Source organism: Zonotrichia leucophrys, chromosome 1, assembly GCF_028769735.1.
Source record: "Zonotrichia leucophrys gambelii isolate GWCS_2022_RI chromosome 1, RI_Zleu_2.0, whole genome shotgun sequence".
In the NCBI taxonomy this organism is placed as follows: Eukaryota; Metazoa; Chordata; class Aves; order Passeriformes; family Passerellidae; genus Zonotrichia; species Zonotrichia leucophrys.
This window is the reverse complement of record NC_088169.1, coordinates 75,093,602-75,114,349: the sequence shown is the minus strand read 5'-3', so window position 1 is coordinate 75,114,349 and position 20,748 is coordinate 75,093,602. Positions and strand designations below refer to the sequence as shown.

Sequence of the window (20,748 nt, the reverse complement as noted above, 5' to 3'; positions counted from 1 at the left end):
GTCTGCTTTGCCAGCTGCTGATAAGCATGGGGTCTGTGTGGGAAGCATCGTTTTCTGCCCAGCCATGAGAGGGGTGGGTGTGCATAGCCCTGTTCCAGCTCAGCACCTCCCTTCACAAGAGAGACAGAGCCACATCTGCTTTGTTTTCTGCCTTTTTAGCATCCTCTCTGATGGCTGTCCACCCTTTCTCCAATAAGAATGCCCTTTTCTGGGCACGAGTTGTTAAAATTAGGCTTGTTTCTCAATTGCTGTTTTTATGGCTTTGTGGAAGATTTATCGTAGGTTGAGATATTGTGTAAAATCCCACTTCAGTTGTGGTTTATATCATCACCATTTCTGCTGCAATATTTCAGGTCAGGTCTCAATCTTCTGTCTTTAACAAGTCTCCACTCTTTTTTTATTGCATTAGACAGCCTTCATTTTATTGCAGGTGTTCTTTTTCTTAAGGCAGTGAATTGTGACACAATACCAAAGAGGAAAACCTTTGTTAAAGTCCGATTGGTAGTGCACAGCTATCACCTTTTGAAGAGATTTAACTGAAAATAAGTCCTTTTCACTCCAGCTGTACTGACCTCCATCTTCTGTAAATCATAACAAGGGACATTTCATGCTACAGAAGCTAAGCATTATTTTAAAATGAGTTATGTGCAATATCCATTTCACAGTAGTAGAGAACAGAAGATGACCTGGGGCCAGATTCTCTGTTCAGATGCTGATGCAAGTTTGCAAATGGTTTTATCAAAGTCAGTGACCTTGCCACACACAGGGAAAAAAAAAAAAGAAAATAATCAAAGCAGACACTGGTAGCCCTTCTTTCCAAGAGTGGAACAGTTTCTGTATTTCCTAGACCAGGCTATTGTTCAGCTAAATTGAAAGAACAGTATTGTATCATAAAGTCACAGAGTTGTGTCAAGAACCCGAGTTGGATCTCACTGGCCCTGCTTTTATCAAACTTTAAAGTCAATGTAATTCTAGTTACTTTTGATTACCACTGGCATTCTGAAATCAGAATAAGGCATTTTCATAATTGTGTTATAGTAGATCAGCAACTAAAAATTCTCACAATGAACTGTTCTTTTTAGTTTCTTATATATATATGAAATATATAATGTGATTAGATCCTAATGCTGATTTGGGTTTTTTTGAAGTTCACCTTTCTGTAGACACTTACATAAACAGTAATATTTGGGGGGATAAACCAACCAACAAAATTGTGTTAGATTCTGAAATAAACTTGATAGCCTAATGGCCTTAATATCTCACTTTTTTATTTATTCTATTCTGTTTCATTTACAGAAATGAGATATTCACCAATAGTGTGACTACATAGTAATATATGGAATGACTCTTGTCGTCCCTGTTAATAGCAATTTGGGAAGCAGATTATATTTTCTTACTCATTCTTCTTAACACTGATGATTATTTAATAATTTCTTCAATTTTACAAATAAAAGTATAAAAAAAGCTCCAGTTCTACTTACTAGTCACCTTGATCATTGAACTAACACCTGAAAATCAATGTGCAAAAGCCACTGCAGCATCCTGCTTACGCCTGCTCTCAGCCTTTCCCAAAGAAGCAAGGTTTACCCTTCCCAGCAGTTTCTTCCTAAAACCTCCCTGAGCAAGCTGAGGTCACCCTGAACTCCCACTGTGACAAAAGACAGGTGCAGTATGTTTGTGTGGTGTTTAAGAAGCCAGAGAGGGGAGTACAGAGTGAAACCAAATGTTTAGAATGTGTAAGTGAGGAAGTACTGCATAGCCCATAAGTATTATTGTGCATAACGTGTAAATACTGCATACTGCCCCGGATTGCTGACACTGGGACAGCTGTGAATCAGAGCATCCTGAAGCAGGGAAGAGCACAGTTACACGTGCAGAGGGTTCCTCCTGACCTACCATGACCCTGACCTACCGTATCTGCAGTTTCCTGGTGTTTCACTGCTTGTGTGACAGGCACAGCCCAGCTCCAATGCCTCAGCCCTGCTAGGTTTCACAGCTGGCCACAGTGTGAAAGCTGTGTGAAGCTCCCTGACAGAGCCACTAAAGGTCCCTGTGGCAGCACTGCCCTCTCTTCCAGGACCTTGCTTTTGAAATTAAGGAGTTCTGACTGCTCAGCCATGTGCTGCATGAATCTGTCACCTGCCTCACAGATGCTCAGGGCCTCTCTAAGAAAGTGCAGCCCAAAGGAACACAAAATATCTGAGCTGGAACATGCTTTTTTTTGCAGTCCTTCTCCTGGTTCCTGAGTTTCACATTAAGGTGATGGGCTTGGACTCAAAATACATGAACTGGTTTTTATTTGGATGATGCTAAACAAGATGTGCCCTGAAGTGTAGTGAGTTCAGTCTGGTGACCAGGTTAGATGGAGTCCATTGTAAATCCCTGAAATGTATGCAAGGGATGCCATCTCCTTAGCACCAACACTTGCTGCACTATCTTACCCACCAGCTGCCCTATTTGCTAATGCAGATGTTAGACAATGCCACTTTGCCTTCCCTCTGGGCTGTGATTGAACTTGGCTTTTTGGTCTGAACTAAAAGATGCACAAGGAAGCACCTGGGTTTTTTAAGTGCCCCCAGATTTAATGAACTTCTGTAGCAAAGGCTTTCTGGAACACTCTGTCATCTGACAAAATCTCAGGCCTGTTTTGGCTTCTGGGTAATATCTGCTCTTACATTAATGGAATGTTGAGGTCTCATCTCAAAACTTTAGCCACTCTTAACCAGTTAAAGCACAGAGAAGGAAAGTGAGAGACTTCACATTCCAGACTGAATAGCCGTCAAGCTCCACTTGAGTTCATTGCCTCAATGTCCCTCAGGGCAGAAATGCAGTGAAGTAAAAGGGGGTGATTCAGGTAGCAAGAATTCATATCTTGGTTTGTAGATAGTACTCTGCATCTTTGAGTATTTGAGAAAGAAAGGTGACAGCATGTCTAGTTTGGATATTCAAAACTATGACATGTTCACAGAAAACTATTTCACTAAACAGGCACTTTTTCCCAGGACTATAACCAATTCTCAGCATCACACAAAATATGTGTGATCAATAGCTGTAATACTTTCCAAATTCAAAGTCAGAATTGTACCCAATCTTGGTTGAAAATAGAAGCCACTACTTTTCTTTTCTGGCAACATAGTCAAACATTTTTAGGGTGAAATTCATCTCAGTTAACATTAGGGAAATAAAATGTAGGTGTCTGCATCAGAGTTAATCCCCATCAACTCTTTCTAGTCAATGCAGAAAAATACACACTTTCAGGGCACAAGCTGTCTAATTAGTTTTACACATGTGCTTTAGAATAAGCTGAATAATTTCCTCCAAGTGACTGCTCTTTCCACTGACTGTAAGGGAAGTTAAGACAACTCTGTGATACATAACTGTGTACTTGTGTCGCTCACCCAAAGAAACAAGTTTTGAGAGAATACAATGAAGACATCAAATTTCAGGTTTTTCAAAAATGTTATGTATTATTCACATCAAATCCAAGAATTCTGCGGTAGTATCTACATGCATTTCCTAGGAACAAGCACAGAAATAAATCTCAAAAGGAGATTTGCCCAAGATGGGGGTGAATAGATTAAGAACAGATCCAAGGAGAAAGAATTGGGAGATGTTGGAACTAGATGATCTGTAAGGTCTTTTCAAACCATTCTGTGATTCTATGATTTTATATTATGTCAATCCACTTAATAACTTTCAGGTTGTGATGTGGTATTTATTTTAAAATGTAATTTTTTTTACCCTATATCAGTTTCCCTGTAATGAGGAGGCAAATATTATATTACTGTGCACTGCTGAATGAGTACAGACGTATAAGCTTTACTGGGATCAGAGATCATAATCCTGATTGGGAGCAGGAATCATAATTCTTTTGAAGCCAGTTTCAAGCCAGGACTTGAAAATTTTTATTATATGGGAAAATTCATTACTTGAGAGTATCCTCCTCACATGTGTTGAGCTTGTAATAGGGAAAGTTGTGACTTTTCCATCTCTACCGCGCCCAATAAAATGTCCGCAGTGGTAATAAATCACTAATTTGGGAGTTTTATTAAGTCTAAAATTCATTTAAACCAAGGGTAACAGTCTGGTCATGATGGCTTGGGTGTCTAGTGTCTTTTGTGGTTTTTTAGGCTTATGTTTTGGTTTTTTAATACAAGCACTTCAATTGTAGACTATTATCCTGGTTTTAGGCAAATTTAGGAAGAAAATCTCCAATGGGCTCCCTCTAGAAAGCAAATTCAAGCAGCCCCTCCCCTGCCTGTTTGGGAGACATAAACCTCTTTCGAAAGAAGTGGAAGAAAACCATTTATTTAACAGGCAAAGTATTCACAAACATGAGAAAATTAATAATATTAAACAACGGAACCTCTCACTGTTCTGAAGAGAGAGCAAATTCAGAATCCTTTTTATAGGCTGCAGCTCAGCTCACTCAGTCTCTTATCAGAGCTCCCACTTTCATTCATAACTTCTGCACTTATTTTAAACAAAAAAGTAAATCGGGGGTAGGCTTTCTAACTAGTGTGACATCTCCTCCTTTTGAATTTGTGTCTCGTAGATAATTGCTCTATTTGGTAAAATAGTATATACTACAGTAACATTTTCAATACAGAAGGCACTCAGATTACCAGTTCATTACTTTACTCACTGTAATTTTAACTTTTGCCCATTATTAAGTCCCTGGAAAGTTATAGTTACATTATTGCAAAAAGACTCCCAGCCTAATATTACCAGTGCTATATATTTCAGTTTATATCTAGCTTTCTATGAAAGCACCTTTATAGAGAAAACAGTATGACATTGTTTTTCCTTTTTTGTCTTATTTCTCTCCCACAGATTGTGAGCGTGGGAAAGCATGTTAAAGGATACCATTATATTGTTGCCAACCTGGTAAGATACTTTTCTAGAATTATACCTCTACTCGGTAAGTGCAATGCTCAGTTTTACTTTGAAGTTATAGCACTTCACACAGCATTTCCCATTTGTCTCTAATATGTGCTTGTACATAATGCATTCTTTATGATGTGTAAAAGAACTTGGGTTTCTTATTGCAGCTATCTAGATACAAAGGGCACAGTAATATAGTAAGTAATACTCCTAAATTTTATCAAAATCAAGGTAGGAGAAAGAACTGATACATGTATCTTGGAGCTGAATTAAACTAGAACTCTAATGATTTTTGACTTATATTTTTATTATTGCTAACACAAGAATTCTAGAGGTAACTTTTATACATTCCCCAGGAAACATGTATTTTCCAGTAAGATCAGCTATTTCCAGTCAAATTGCTACTTCAGTATTTTTACTTTAAGGCTAAACTGGACATTCACACAGCTAATGTTCAGAAGAGGGCAAAGAAAGACCAAATGCAGTATTTTATTATTTAAATGACTCATTCTTTAAGCCAAAATACCTGCCTGGCAAAGCACAGTGAATATAGGACAGAGTATAATGCATGCTTTAAACTGTTTGCTTTCCACTCACCCTCAAGGAATTTTAGTTGACGTGAAATATTTTATTGTGCTTTGCTGCACTTGAACCTTCACTTAGTACCACTTCAGATTATATTTAAAGCCTCAGGTGTTGCAAATGAGACATCTGTACTCTTAGGTCTTATAAATTAGATCTTTCGGCATTACAGTTTTATAGTTCCTGAAGTAATTTTTCTCATGTAAAATAGTTGCTGTAAACAAGGAACTGGATGTTGCAGTAATCTGCTAGTGAGGTATGCAGTGGAGACAGGCACATCTGATCTACTTCAGCAGGGGCACACCTTGTTATCTACTGTCTGTTCAATTATGTGGGTAATATAACGTCCTGATGCGTCACCTTTTATAGCTACTGTCAGTAACCCTTAGGACATGAATCAAATCTCTGTCCTTAACAAGTGCTTTTCCCCTGGGATATTGGGCCCTTACCCCAGTACCCCACAAATTTTTTTTTCCTAAATATTTCTAGATTTTCACTTTTATTTTCACTGATAAGTATCAATCAGAGGAATTTAAGAAAATTAAAATAAGATGCTTCTGAGCTAACCTTAGACATAGCAGCCAGGAAAGGAGAAAGATTTATGCTTGCTTCTTAGTGCTTTAACAGTTTGCGTTATGCAGTTTGTTGAAGTTCAGTTCTGTCTCTAAAGGCAAATTCTAGTAAAGAATTGTGCTGAACAGATTATCCAGAGAAACCAATAGGTCAGGAGATGTATGTGCTTTATCTTCTCTTTCAGTGTTGGGATTCACTCTAGGTTTTCAATGTGTAACAGACTTAAGAGCTACCACAATCCTTTTTAACAGAAGTGCTATTTTGATGTTGTTTTCCTTGCACTAACAATGAGATTCTCATGTGCTGTCTCTGCCTTCTAATGTCTAATATATTATCTCATTTTCAGTCTAAACAATGAATACTGGAGTAAATGTATTTACAGAGTAGGGTTGTTCATTTTTTAACATGAAAAAAAAAAAAAAGAGATGCATTTTCTAAAACATTAGTACAGTGCTTATTCCAGTCTGACAACTTTAATGGAAATTGGATTAAACCTTTAATATTCTGCAGACATTTTTCAGTTTATTCGCCAAAGGCACTTCTTCAAAAACTGTCTGCCATTCCCAACAATGTGTTGCTTAGCTGTCAAGACCACCCTAGCAATAATGTGGCAAATCTATTTCTTGGCTTTTTTTTTCTTTATTACACAAATGGAAGTTATGAATGAAGGTTCAACATTATTTCCTGGTTTAAAATTTTGCCTTCTAATGGAATCCTGCTGTTGTGCATTCTTTATGCTGCCATGCTGACCTAGAACAGATTGGACCCACAGTGGCATAGGAGGGAAAACAAAATCTTAAATTGATTTTCTAGGGATTCAAAGATATTTCTCTGGAGAGATTTATGCATGGGGGAGCCAATGTGACTGGATTTCAGCTAGTGGATTTCAGTACCCCAATGGTAACTAAGCTGATGCAGCGCTGGAAGAAACTGGACCAGAGAGAATACCCAGGATCTGAGACCCCACCAAAGGTACTCCCCGATCTGAAGCACTACCAAAGATATCACTCCAGTGTTCTAATTTCTTATTAACATTGTTGAATACATGAATGAAGACTTTAATATTTAGGCAGAGGAGAAGGCAGTTGATCTTACTATTACTGGCCATTAATCATGCCTATCCTTAGATTTATATGGTGGAAATGAAAACTGCAACACATTTTGCTGATGTACTTAAATGTCTGTTGTCATTTATTCTCCAACTTCACCCCATTACCGACAGCAGATAAAGGTCAAATGCTTAACTGACAACTTAATTTCAATAAAATTTACATTAATTAGTCTAATTATCTAGGTTTCTTTGGAGTGCAGATCTTTCCTGACAGATGAATTCTTCTGGATGAGATAGTGCTTTAACTGTAAATTTGCTACCTTTAAATTTTTTTATGGGGTTTCCTCTGGAAATTTTCCACCTCAAATCCTCATGTAGAAATCACAAGCAGGCATGATTTTAAAGTTAAATCTCATCCCAGAGTTCCTCTTTCCTAATCCTTCACAGAGTGATAAAAAATATTTTTTTGACATATAATTTTCCTGGCAGGCAAATCACAGCACAGCTGTAAATATGACTTCAACAAAGTAGTTCTGTTATTATATGCACTAATGCATGCCAGACATGCTTGAAAATGGGCCCCTTTGTGCTGGGCACTATGCAAAGATAAGCAACCAGCCCTCCCTTGGCTGGGACTTTGGTAGTTCGGTAAAGTCTAGAGAGAGCATCAACATGGGAATTACAAGACATAGCTACAGAATTCAGTGGCACGTCAAAAATTTATGTTAAAAAAACCCCAAAAAACAAAAAGAAACAAACCAAAACCAAGGGCTTGGAATGAAGACTCCCCAGTTACTGGTGACAGAAAAAATTCTACCTATAGGACACCTTGTGACAAAAGCAGGATTATTCTGTCTGCTTCTGAGAAGTCAGCATGATTAATTGCAATCACACATAATTCATCTCAGGATAACCAAAATTTGAAGCTATAAAGATAAATCATGTCTCAAAGACCTTATAATCTGCAAGACAAAGGAAAGGAAGGAAATTAGATTTGAATAATGGAATTTGAATTTTGGAAGTTAGCATGCATATCAGTAGCAGCCCTGAGCATGTGTACAACTTTTCCTGTTGCATTGTTTTTATCAGAGGACCATACTGAGAAAGCACCCCTTTCTTTATGTGGCTCCAGGCTAACATCTGCCCAAGACTTGTTCTAAATGTTTCGTTTGGCATGTTATCTACCTAGAGCAGTTGCTGTAGTTGGTGTAGAAACACAGACTGCTCAAGGTACCTATCAGGCAGAGATCCAACACAGGTTTTCCAATAGGAAGAATCTACTCTTGATCATTTCTAACAGTTCCAGTAGCCTGAATGCCTGCTCATCAGCTGCTCATTTTTTCAGGGTTTATTTTTTCTCAGTGAGTTACTGTTTCCTTTTTTTTTTTTTGAGTAGATTGGGTGGATGGGGTTATTCCCTATTGTGTAAGACAAGTGGAAAAAAAAAAGGAAAAATAATTGAATATTTCAAGTTTAATTTTTCGTCTTTTTAATTAATTCTTAAGATGCAGATTTTTCTACCCTTAGGAAATACAATTTTAAAGCTGTACCTACTGGAATGTCCTACATTTGTCCCTTAGACAAAATTGCTTTTGATTTTGAGGAGAGCTGTTTTCTAAATGAAGGTATAGAAACGGCTGCATAATGAATCAAACTAGAATTATCTTGAAACAGCAGATTATTTTTTTTTTGTCAACTCTGAAGGGCTGTGTTTGTCTGTCTATTTAGTATACATCTGCATTGACATATGATGGAGTACTTGTGATGGCTGAAACTTTCCGTAATCTTAGAAGACAGAAAATTGATATTTCAAGGAGAGGAAATGCTGGTGATTGTCTTGCCAACCCTGCAGCCCCATGGGGTCAAGGAATTGATATGGAGAGGACATTAAAACAGGTAAGGGGAGGCTTTGTTCTAGTGATCTTTTAGAATTTTGGATACCAGTTGCACGCTATTATGACTTGCAGAACAGTATACACTACGGTAGTAATAGGAGAGGGAAAATTATTTTTTACTTGGAAATTGCAAGCAGGTTGGACTGTTCAGGTTGTTCTGATTTGTAATTTGGAATGAAGGCAGAGAGGAACTACTACTATTTGAAGGTACTGTTAGATTTTTGAGATAGTTGGAACTCCCTCCACTGTACTGCTGAGTTCATTTGTTACTATTGCAAATAACCTGGCTGTACAGATATTGTCATTTAAGAAAAAAGATATAACCACATAATATAACCTTTCAAATATGTTTCTGTCATCTTCAATAAAAGTAGACTTCTCCCAGGGAAATCACATAGGTAGTTTCAGGGTTTTTTCTTTAAAAAGAAATAACCCAGAGCTATGGGTTATTTCAGGATTTTGAATTCCTGATGAATATGGATGCCTAGAAAGTTCCAGATCTCTGTCAAGATGATTTAGCCTTTCCTTTGAATGGGACAGTAACAAAAATAAAAATCCTGCAGTAGAATTTAAATCATTGCAAATGAGGAGACTCCACTCAGGAGAAACTGTTGAGGAGAAGTGACTGCTGACAGAGCTGGCAGCTCTGTGCCTGGAAGCCAAGGATTCAGTCCTGGAGAAAAATCAGTAGATAGAAATGGACAGAGGGAAAGAGTAAGTGATTTCAAGCCACATCCTGACTCTTAGGGAGAGAAATAAAGCATTTTGTATGCTTCACATATTCTGTGCAGATGCACAGATCTGTAACAATGGAGAAGAACATTAAGTCAGGCGTCTGTGTTCAGGCAGACAGCATGAGACTTCAAATTCTGCCAGAGAGGTTTTCATGGCCAGATCCTGGTAAAATCAAAGCCATCAGCAATATGGCCATGACTTCTTTGGGACAAGGACCACAGCTTGGGTATCCTTCAGCGACACAATTAAGTGCTGGAAAAAAGAAGAAGTGTTCTGGTTTCAGCGGAGGCACTGGTGGTGGGAAACTGCCACAGCCAATTTTAAGGCTTCACAACTGGCCTTTTTCATTCTAATGCTTTGAAAACACCCTTTTCAAGCTCTATCCATATCAGCCCTGTATTATCTTCCCTGATAGTAAACTGCCTTGCTGGGGCTAACGTTGTTGTCAGGTGGGTGTGGGAGCTAAAAAGACATGTGAGCTCAGGCCAGACTTCCTTTAGGTTTTTTCATATATACCCAGGAGTGATGAAAACAGTAAAAAATGTATTTCTCTTTAGAGCCAGCAGCTGGAAGGTGTTGATCTGCACAGCATGAAAGAAGGGAAGGTCCACTTTGTGTCTTTGTTAGCAGTTAGGTACTGACCTATCTAAGCCTGTTTTGAGCATGGTTTGAGAGGAAAAAAGAATATAAAGAAAGTAGCCAACTTTATTTCTTTGAACTGTTCTACAGCAGGGTTCTTACGGTAATCTAAGGATGTAGCCAGGATAACTTGTACTGCTCTGTGATATTTGAAGTAAAAAGCATAAGACTGGATCTTCACAATGGTTTTTCTTCCATTTGTAGGTTCGAATACAAGGTTTGACTGGAAATGTTCAGTTCGACCACTACGGTCGCAGGGTCAACTACACCATGGATGTCTTTGAGCTGAAAAACACTGGCCCTCGGAAGGTATGTGCTGACATTGCTCTCCTCATACCATATAAATGAGTTGTGTGTGATGAAATGGTTATGCAGACTTACATTAAAGTGGACTCTGCAGCTGGAATAGGTATAATACACTGAGTACATGGATATTTCTGGTGAAAGCAGTTTTTACCTGCATTTTCTACTAGATGCTATGATTCAGTGCCTCAAATTGGGGAACACAAAAACAAGTGTGAATCTTGGACTGGTGGGATGTCAGTCAGTCAAGCATACTAATGAATATCAGTTGGATGACATGTTGCTAGGCTGCTGGGTGCAAATGGTCAGAATTCTGAATAGTAGATATTTCTTGTATCTTATCCCAAGATTTCTGTCTTGAAAATTACTTGCATTTGTACATTCTGTGCAAACATGAACCATAGGCTGTAACTAACACTGGGCTTTTAAGGGTGAAAGGACAGAAGAGGAGAGAGGAGGAAGAGAGAATGACCTGAATACCATTTTCTGAAATTTATTGCAGTATCTAATCCTGTGTGCTTGATTGGCTTGGTTGCTTGCAAGCAAATGCACATTAATACATGTCTAGGCAGATCCTTCATGACTGAATGCTCATTATCACTCAGCCCAATCACTTTGAAAATATAAGCTAGGGTACTTTGTTGATCCTTTCTCTTCTGTGCTGAAATTTGTCCATTTATCATAGAATAAAACAAATAAAAGCAGAAAACGTACTCAAGCTCAAGGATTTTCTCTTTTTCTTTTGAGTCATTTTGATCTATTTTGCTTATGAGGTCATCAGAACATGAAAAGGGGGGAGGTGATGATGAATAGGGTACTCATGGCTGCTTGAGTAGGGCCAAAGCAATCAAAATTGAGTTAAGTAGTCCTCTGCTGTTGGCCAGAGGTGACAAGTGCAGTAAATACTACCAGGTGAACTGTGTGTCCCTGGAGACAGTTACCTGCCACAGAGCTGAGGAGGCAGAGTGCTCAACTGCAGACCCAGAGCAGAATTACACATTTGGATGAAAAAATTGCCACTATATCACAGTGTAGAGCCGCAGACCAAAGCAAGGCATGTGCCTGCATATAAGACCTGTTGGTGCAGTTGTCTTTTGAAAGTGTGACGGATGGCTGAAGAATAAATTGGGAAAGGTGAGTTTGTCTTTCGTCTCTTGGGAAGTCTGCTGTCTTGTGCCAAAAAATGTGTGATCTTGCTACCAGCCCTGCTTCCTTCCAGTCTCCATACCACACACCATTGCCAGCCAGGAGGATATATGGGTGGCTGGAGGAAACAGTGAATTATGCCCTTTCCATCCCCTGTTCCCTCTTGTACTGGAGGAAAGACAAGGTGCAAATAGATGTGTTTAACTAGGTCACAACTTCAGTAACTCATTAGGGAATTTGCTTGTCAGCAAACTTTTGTAAAGGGTTGATGTTTCAAGCTTTGTCACCTGTTACGGGACAGGTGTTGGTCTGGCACCACTGCAGGGATGTCTCCTTCCTCTCTTCTTGCGTGCAGTTTAAGGGGAGGGTGATTGCAAACAGAGGAGCTATGTCTGAGCTGTGCTAGAGGCCCAAGGAGCTTTTCTTACCTTTCAGTCATGCCTCTCTGCTACTCCTAAGTCTTTACCTGTATTTGACATAACAAGTCATAACAGCTTTGACAGATCTGGCTACTCACAAGAAATTATTTCTCATGTATTGGATAGTGCTTTATATGTGATCATTGGACCAGTTCTGTAGTCCAGCCTGACAAATCCTATATAATATGTGAGAAATGACTGTACTTAATTGAACTAAGAGGCCTTCACTATTAATGTCTTCTTCTCATGTCCAACATAACATGACTTATGAGTCACCCAGCTGCCTTTCCAGTCAGAGTAATGCATGGATCTAATCTTTAGAAAAGTGATTTTTGTTGCCCACAGCTTTAAATATGTGAAGAGACCATTAAAAAATGGCACAGCTAGACAGAGGCAGACTTCCACATGGTTTAGTAAAACAGGAAATATTAGCCTATGCTCTTATTAGTTTCATTTATGCATCACTTCTTACTTGGTTCTTCTCTGCAGAGCAGTAACAAAACCTGCTGGTGAGGGGAAAGGGTGGGAGGACAAGGATCACAGAGATGTAATGGAATGGCTCCTGTGACTGGAGGGTTGTGATCAAGTGATACAGGCCCAGGCACTGGACCAGAGCCGATGAGCACAAACTGAAACACAGGAGGTTCCTTCTGAACATTAGGAAATACTTTTTCATACTCTGAGAGTGACCAAGCACTGCCGCAGGTTGTGCAGGGAGATTGTGAAGTCTTTATCCTTGGAGACGTTCAGAAGCCATCCAGACACAGTTCTGGGCAACTGGCTTTAGGCTGAACAAAGGGGTGTGACCAAGTGACTTTCAGAGGTCCTTTCCCAGCTCAATAATTCTGGAATTGTGTCATTCACCATGCATCCTATCACCAGGTAGGATGCATGGTGAATTATAAGAAACCTCTGGAAGTCATTTGTGAATGATAAGGGACCTCTGGAAGTCTAATGTAGGTAATAAAATGAAAAAAAAAATGGAAAATAAAAATTAGACAAAGTATACTCATTACATTGCATGCATTAGACAGTCTAAGATTTGGATTCTGAATTCCAACTTGGCAACATGAAAATTAGTTATCAAAATGTTTCCGTATTTTCTTGCTCTCAGTGGCTTGTGAGCTCCAACAGGATTGCTTCAGTGGTTACTACAAGGTGCACAGGCCTTCAGAAAGGACACTGTTCATTGAAATCCAAACTGTTATGGCAAATTTACTTCGAGGCAAATATTTTTGCAGTATTTTTTCCCTAAAAGATAAATTCAGCCTCTGTATAAGTGGATGCAACTGCTATGAAGTTCAATTGCAAATAGAATTGGAGGTATTTTTATAGCTAAATTCAATCGTGTCCTTTGAGAATTTTTTTTCCTTGTGAAGATGAGGTATTTATGGGAAAACATACTGTTATTTCGTGCTCTCAGAGTGACTGTGTATCTCTATACTTTTATACAAGTGTCATGACATATCTTTTATATTTATTCAGTAATCTAGTTTCAGAGTTACTTTAGTGCAGGTTAGCACCGAATACATACAAGCTCACACCAATGCACAAAAGCTAAAATTCCTTTAAAAGATGCCTGTCATTTCTTAAATAATGCCTTTATCTCTGTCTGAATTTTCATATGGCACTTACTTCTGTAGCACAGTATATCATTCCTTTTCTGCTTTCGTTCTGAACTTTATAGCAGTGAAGAATTGCACAATGAAAAATCATCATTCACTAATAATAATAATTCCCCACACTGCCAGATTTTGTTGTACATATTTTGGCTTTAGCTGGTCACATTTTTTTGACAAGAACTCCACATTTTCAATAATCAATTTTATCTGTGGCTGTCTGGCTGTCTGGCTGAAAAAGAATATTTGTTAGAAGTGCATACTACCAGGAAGAAAACCTTCCTCCTTACTATATCAGCACTGCTGACACTTCCTGTTAGCTGCAGACACCTAAATCAAAGCTCCAGTGCACTAAGAGCAATCTCAAAAAGAAAAGGAACATTTCAACTAAATATACCAGAACTTTTGTATATATAGTTTGTGCATGTTTGTTTCACATTGAAGTTCTGCCCGGACCCCACTTTCCATTAAAATCCTCTTCCTTTTCTAGTAAGATAAACAAGGCATTCCTCTCTTCCAACTCTTGGTCTCCTGAACTCCTGATTAATCAAGGAAGGGAGCAAGGGGCAGTTGCTGCTGACTTGTCCCCAGGTGCTCCCAGAAACTGAGCCGTGCCTGGTTCAATTGCATCTCTTTGGTAGAAACCTTTTAGATCATGTGTCTGTTAAATCACGCTGGGCAGAAAGATCAGCCTCCCAGTTCATTAAGTTCTCAGCAAGCAGGGAAGCCCCTTGAGGTGGGATTTGAACACTGTGCTACTGACAGGTTTGTGTTCACGTTGTCCATTTGACATGGAGCTGTCAGTGCTGGGTCAGGCAAAAAGCCCCAGCAGCCTTGTCAGTGGATGCACAGACAGCCATGATCTATCTGTAGAAAAGAGAATGGGCAAGAAGGGGGAAAGAATAGGATTGGGGGTTTTCTTCCATGGGGTTACAAGGACAACTGATTAAAATCTGACTCTAGAGAATTCATTGCCAGCAATGAACAAGGGCAGCTGTTTTACCTTAAAGCTGCTCAGGGAAGGGTTATGGCAGCCTAAATGCAGTCAAGGACAGAAAAACCCAATTTGTTCCACCTCCCTGTAGGCACTTCCCAGAGATATATTTGGGAAGGATTCAGTCTCACCATGCTTTGCAGTCAGTGGGAAAAGCAAGCACCTTTCTAGGAGGTATACTTATCCTGCATGAGCTGAGTCACTGCCTGCTGGTACTGTCTGTCCTGTGAGTGTTAAAAAAGCACAAATAACAGGATTTCTAATGTAGGTAATAAAAGGTCAGTGCTAGCAGTTAAGTGGAACAAGCCTGGTATAAATCCCAGAGCTGGGGTCTCCTGGGAAGCCCATGATGGAGCAAGGAATTGAGATCAGCCATAGGATTGCAAAACTGTCATCCAGATGTCTTTCATTCCTCTGTCTAAAACTAAAAGATCTGGAGGACTAACAAACAAAAATATTCTTGTGGGTAGAAAAAATTCTTATATCTCATTTATGCCCCAGGAAGGCTTCAAGGTAATGAAAATGGGATTTACCTTGTGTCTCTGGTTGAAGTAAGTAGCTCAGATCATTCAGGAGCAGCGAAGTGGAGGTGGCACCAGGTCTGTCTCTGTGCAGCAGGGGTGCAAGGGGATACACCCAGAGTGATAGATGCATACTCCCATATCTAACCTGACAGCACTTCCTTTGGACAAAACCATCTTTGGATCACTCTTGTTCTTACAGGAGTTTATATTTGTTGCTGTGCAGAATGTAGACCTTACTGCAAATTATATACATGTTATTTTGCAGGTTGGTTACTGGAATGACATGGATAAATTAGTTTTGATTCAGCATGAACCTACACTTGGAAATGACACTGCAGCCATTGAGAATAGAACAGTAGTTGTCACTACAATTTTGGTAAGGTGTTTCTTTTTTTTAATGCTTATACTGGTGTGTGACACAATCTCATTTCTAGTTATGATCTAATTTAGTCTGCCAGTTCCTAGGTTGGTGGGAGGATGAGAGCCATATATCATAATTATATTGACTGTCATGTCTGCACAGATTTTTTTTTTGTATGCATTTAATATAATGATTCACTTGAAATCAGGTTTTAAAAATTGAGTTGTGGTAACTTTTTCTTTAATTCAGTCTTTTCCATTTTTTACTAAAATAAGTCTCAGATATGAGTTCTTACAACCTCTAATTGATAAATCTTGACTCACAGAACAGTGGAAGAAAAGAAAAACCCAAAACCTTTAAATAGAACAGAGGGTATAAAATGAGATTACTGTAATACCAGTGTCCCTTTTTCTTGGTAAATTATAAACCCAATAACTGACTTTAGTAAAAGCTAAAGCTCTTAAGTGGTATGGTTCAGTCAACCGGTCAAAACTGGATTATCTATTCTTAATTGTGGATGAAAACATGAATTTAGTAGATGCATTCTTAATGTTCATTCAGCATTGCAGTAAAATTTCCATTTTAATAAAATCAATATAGATTTGGAATTTGATTTTGCAGGATTATTGTGTTTTTAAAGAGTGGTTGCATAGGAGAATGAGTTGCCTGATTAATTTACATTTTTAATTCATAATTTTTCAAAACAATTGTTTCTTACAAATCTGTATTTTAAAAAAATATTTAACTTTTTTTTTCCTCTGAAGTCAGACTTGCCCTTTAAAGCTGATGTTTATCAAAGCCAACTGGCAAAGGGTGACCTTTACGTGACCGCTTTTAAGATTTTACATCTCAGTTCACTGCCCTTTTCACCTGCCTCATTTAGACAAGACATGTTAACCCAATAAACTCTGTCTCAAATGGGAAGGAATATCTGTAGGTGTTAAATTTTTTTTTTCTAACTCAATACAGAGTTTAAAGTAATCCTAAGGAAAGCATCATGCCATGTTCTATCTAAAAATACAGTTAATTACCAGATTTTCAGCAGTCTGTATCAGCGCTTATGCATTAATTATGTCGTAACAAATCTCCCGTTGAAGGTTGTCATTCCAGGATACAAAACAACCAAACTACCATACAGGAATTCAGAATGTAACTCCTAACCAAATTGTGTAACTTTTATTTTTGCATGGGAAATTTTAAATATATGTATCTTTTTCCTAAAAAAAAAAAAAAAAGACTCAATGATGGAAAAAAATATACTTCAGTACAGTCCTCCTCTTTTCAGCCTCTGATGAAGAATCCTATTTTAAGAAATTGATCAAGGAAGAAAAGAGTCCCAAGATGCTGCGAACATTCCTAACTAAGGCTCAAGTATTAACCACCAGTCTAGTAACATTGAGCTAATTTTTCCATATGGATTACTGTTCCTCTGACTGGATGACCAGGCACTGAACCACCAAGAAAAGTTCTGTGACTAATCTGAAATGTCTAGAACAGATGATGTTAACCTTCAACTTTGCCAAGCTGAGAAGAGAACGATGTGAATTACAAGCTTTCAGTCGAAATTTTCCTCTCAAACCAATCCTGATACCTTTGACTGAAGCTCTCACACATGAATACTGTAATTTCCATAAATAGCTCCAAGCTTAGGAGAAGCGAGTAAAATATAATAAGGAAAAGTAATAGAAAAGGTTTCTGTTCACCAGAAAGGAAAAAAAAGGAAAACAAGAAAGCTTTTAAAATGTGTTATCTTGCCTGTCCTGTTTGCATTGAAGCATTTTGATGTGCATAATAAATGTTATCTTCAAAAGAACTTTTCCAATCCCTGTATTGAAGGGACTGATGGGATTGTTTGCAAAACCAAAAAGCTGAATTAGTATTCCAAAGCATGCCCTGTGTTAATGCAGCATGTCATTTTTGGATAAATGCAATTAATTGAAAGCAGCACAGCTTCTTGACCAAAAATTGTCCCTTTTCCATGTTTCAAAATCCCAGTGCAAGAGAAATATATTGGAATTTGGTTTGAATAAGAATATATGGTGAATTCTGCCTTATCATGCTCATCTCCCATGTACTCCTCTGGGAGCTGCATACATGATGCTGAAGGCAGAATAGAACCATGATTCTTAATATTGGCTTGCTAGGACAATGTATTTAGCATCTGCAAGATCACGCACACAAAGAAAAGAAATATTTAACTAGAATAACATTCAGACTCCTGTTATTTTTCTCTTCTTTGTTATGTTGCAAATGCCACAGAGACTTTTTCACCTCTTCATTGCCCTCTTCATGTTGAAGGGAAATTGAACCATTGCAGATGACACATTTAATTTTGGTTGCATGCGTAGTTTCTAACATTAACTGAAAAGCTTCTGCCAGCAGTGCTGTCAGACTTTTCAGTCTTCAAAGACAGATGTCATGGCAGCATAGGAAAAGCTTACAGGTTTTCAGCATGGCTCGCTTTAATTTTTGCCTAAAGCCAAATAGCACAAGTTGATTTGTCCTCTGTTTCTTCAGCTTTTATGTGTCTATGCTTACTTTGCTGTAGTGTGGCTGTATGCCTGTTGCATAGAAACTGCATTATAATGATCAGCTCTGCACCCAAAGAACTTAGTATAGTGTTTTCTACTTGGAAAATGTTTTCTTCATTTGTAACACAGTGAGAGCACGTAGAAGTTATTTTACAAATTTGGTTTAGGCTCTCAGCCTATCCCCATTAGCTGTGTGGTGCAGTAGCAGCCCAGAGAGAGGAGGCAGCAGGGGGCAGCTGATGTTCTTTACCAACTGCAATTTATAGCTCCTATTCTGCACCTCTTGTGATGCACAGCCTCCTGCACTCTGGACAGATTTCCTACCTGTGCAGAGGCATTTCCTTTGGGGTGGGATGGTAACACCTCCAAATGCACAGTAGGCTCATTGCATGACTGGAGAAGGGATGCTCTTTGCAGCCCTGCTCTAACACTAAGGTAAAACAAGGGACTTGTCTAGCTAGGGAGAATGATCATCTCTAATTCTGCAGGTTCAGAAATATGGTCCCAACTTGTTGAGGAAGAATCTAGGGAAGTTGGCTCAGAAGACTAATCCAAACTCTCAATACATTTCATGATAGGGCCAACTCTGCAGTCAACTCTGAGACTGCAAAACTTAAATGTCACAAAATTCCTTTAAAACCAAAGCTTGAGGGTGAGCTGCATCTGCATTGTGCTTACAGTTCAATATCTGAATGAGATATCCTTGGTGTTGCCAGATTAAGTTCCAAGGGCAGGATTCAGTTCACAGCCAAGTCACCTAGATGTGGATGGCTTTACAAAGGGTATTGATTCAGTTGCATTCAGTGACATTCAAGATGCCCTAGGATACACAGCCTGTCCCCCATTTCTTACACTGGAAGGATCACCCTTGCCTGTCTCATGCTGTATATGTGACCTCTTCTTCTGGATGTTTTAGGTAGTGTATGCACTTTTCCAGGCATGTGGGATAAGTTTTTCCCCAAGATTGTAATTCCACAAAAATTTTGAAATTGATTCAGTGGCCTATAGGTGGATGCCTTATACTGAGGGTATCAGACCTGTCTGTAAAGGGCAAGCACAAAGCACCTGCAGAACAGCACCTTGGGGTCAAGCAAGTCACCTTAGGGCATCTAAGATGATAGGCAACTTTCATTAGGTGACTGAGAATCACCATCACTGTTTTGACTGATACTCTTTATAGAGTCTTACCTCAGAAATTCTAATTAAAGGCTTTTTTCGCATAATAGAAAGATATTTTTTCATTAGAAACTTTATTAATTAAATTCCTCAGTAGACTGGAGAAAAAAAATGAAGTTTGTTGCATGAAAATAATAAAGACTTCAAACCGAATCCTGGACACTTTATTCAGAAGAAAAAAAAGTAAAAGAAAAAAACTCACCAAAAAAACCTTCCATTGACATTTACAGAAGTTTCTTTCAGAATAAAGTGTGATAATGTGTCCCACATCTGTTCTAAAAATTAGAAATTTCCTTGCACAGATATTTGCCACTTTTACAAATTATTTTTGCAATGGTGAATATTTTGAAATCCACTTTGGAATAGGAGAACCAAGTTTAAATCTGTTTGTTATTTGGGTTAGTTACTTTGTCCGACTTCCCTTATAGTATGAATCATCAGTTGTGAGCATTTAACTGTACACATGAATTTGTGGCAATGTGGTGGAATGATCTGTTTACATCTATAAAGGTAATTGTTGCAGACATCAACTTGTATTTGCAAATGTTAAGTATTGTTATGAAATTGTGAATTATATAAGTAAAGCTTGCACCATTTCAAATATCTGTTCCGTGCTAGTCATTGGTCATTTCAATGTGAACTTTCCCTTGATTCAGTACTCCATAGAACATTCTTAAGCAGCTGAAATCTTGCAAATATTGCAATATAAAACCTCATTCATCAGTAAGTCAGAGGTGTGCTTTATATCAGTAGGTTAAAAGCTCATAGTCCAAAAATATAGTAAGCACAGAGATGGTGGGCAGAGATAATCTTTCTATTAGACAAGATGCTAAAACTGGAAACAATTAAAAAGTAGGCCTATGTTTTCAGCTATTTCAGCTGATTTAATAGAAGATAATACCTCTCCACAGACGACTTGCAGCTCTTGCATTTTTAGACTACCATGATTACACCATTGCTACTAACTTCGAAAATACTATTGCAAGGGATCATACAAAAGAAAAAGGTCTTTTTCAGTGCCACAGATAGAAAAGAGCATCAAGATATGGCTAAGTACATGCTATTGATCAATTCAGGTATTTCATGACTTCACAGTGTCACCTTGAATATTTATCGTATAAGTTACTTTTGCCTTGCAGTGTCTTTTTATTATAACAACCGAACACCTCATCAGTTTGAGACATCCTCAAAGTCTGAAATGGACAGGATTTAAAACTAGGGATACTATTTGATTTCTTTCTTTTTAAAAATAATCTTTATAAGATACTCACATGCAGTCCCACCCACATTCCCCCATTAAATTCTTTCTTGAAAAT

The 20,748-nt window shown here is 38.3% G+C and overlaps 1 protein-coding gene across 10 annotated transcripts in view; it reads left to right on the top strand.

The window, feature by feature from the left end:
* Positions 1-20,748, top strand: part of GRIA4 (glutamate ionotropic receptor AMPA type subunit 4) — a 216,376-nt gene that overhangs the window by 136,870 nt on the left and 58,758 nt on the right. For 9 of the 10 annotated variants that reach the window (XR_010441041.1, XM_064718367.1, XM_064718359.1 and 6 more), the window contains exons 5-9: positions 4,834-4,887; positions 6,853-7,011; positions 8,819-8,986; positions 10,564-10,668; positions 15,630-15,740. Coding sequence is in view for 9 of the 10 variants with exons in the window: in XM_064718367.1 (XP_064574437.1) it covers positions 4,834-4,887; positions 6,853-7,011; positions 8,819-8,986; positions 10,564-10,668; positions 15,630-15,740 (597 nt within the window). In the remaining variant the exon portion in view is untranslated. Of the gene's footprint in view, positions 1-4,833; positions 4,888-6,852; positions 7,012-8,818; positions 8,987-10,563; positions 10,669-15,629; positions 15,741-17,010; positions 20,036-20,748 lie in introns of those variants that run through there. The other variant, XM_064718419.1, reaches the window with a different exon arrangement.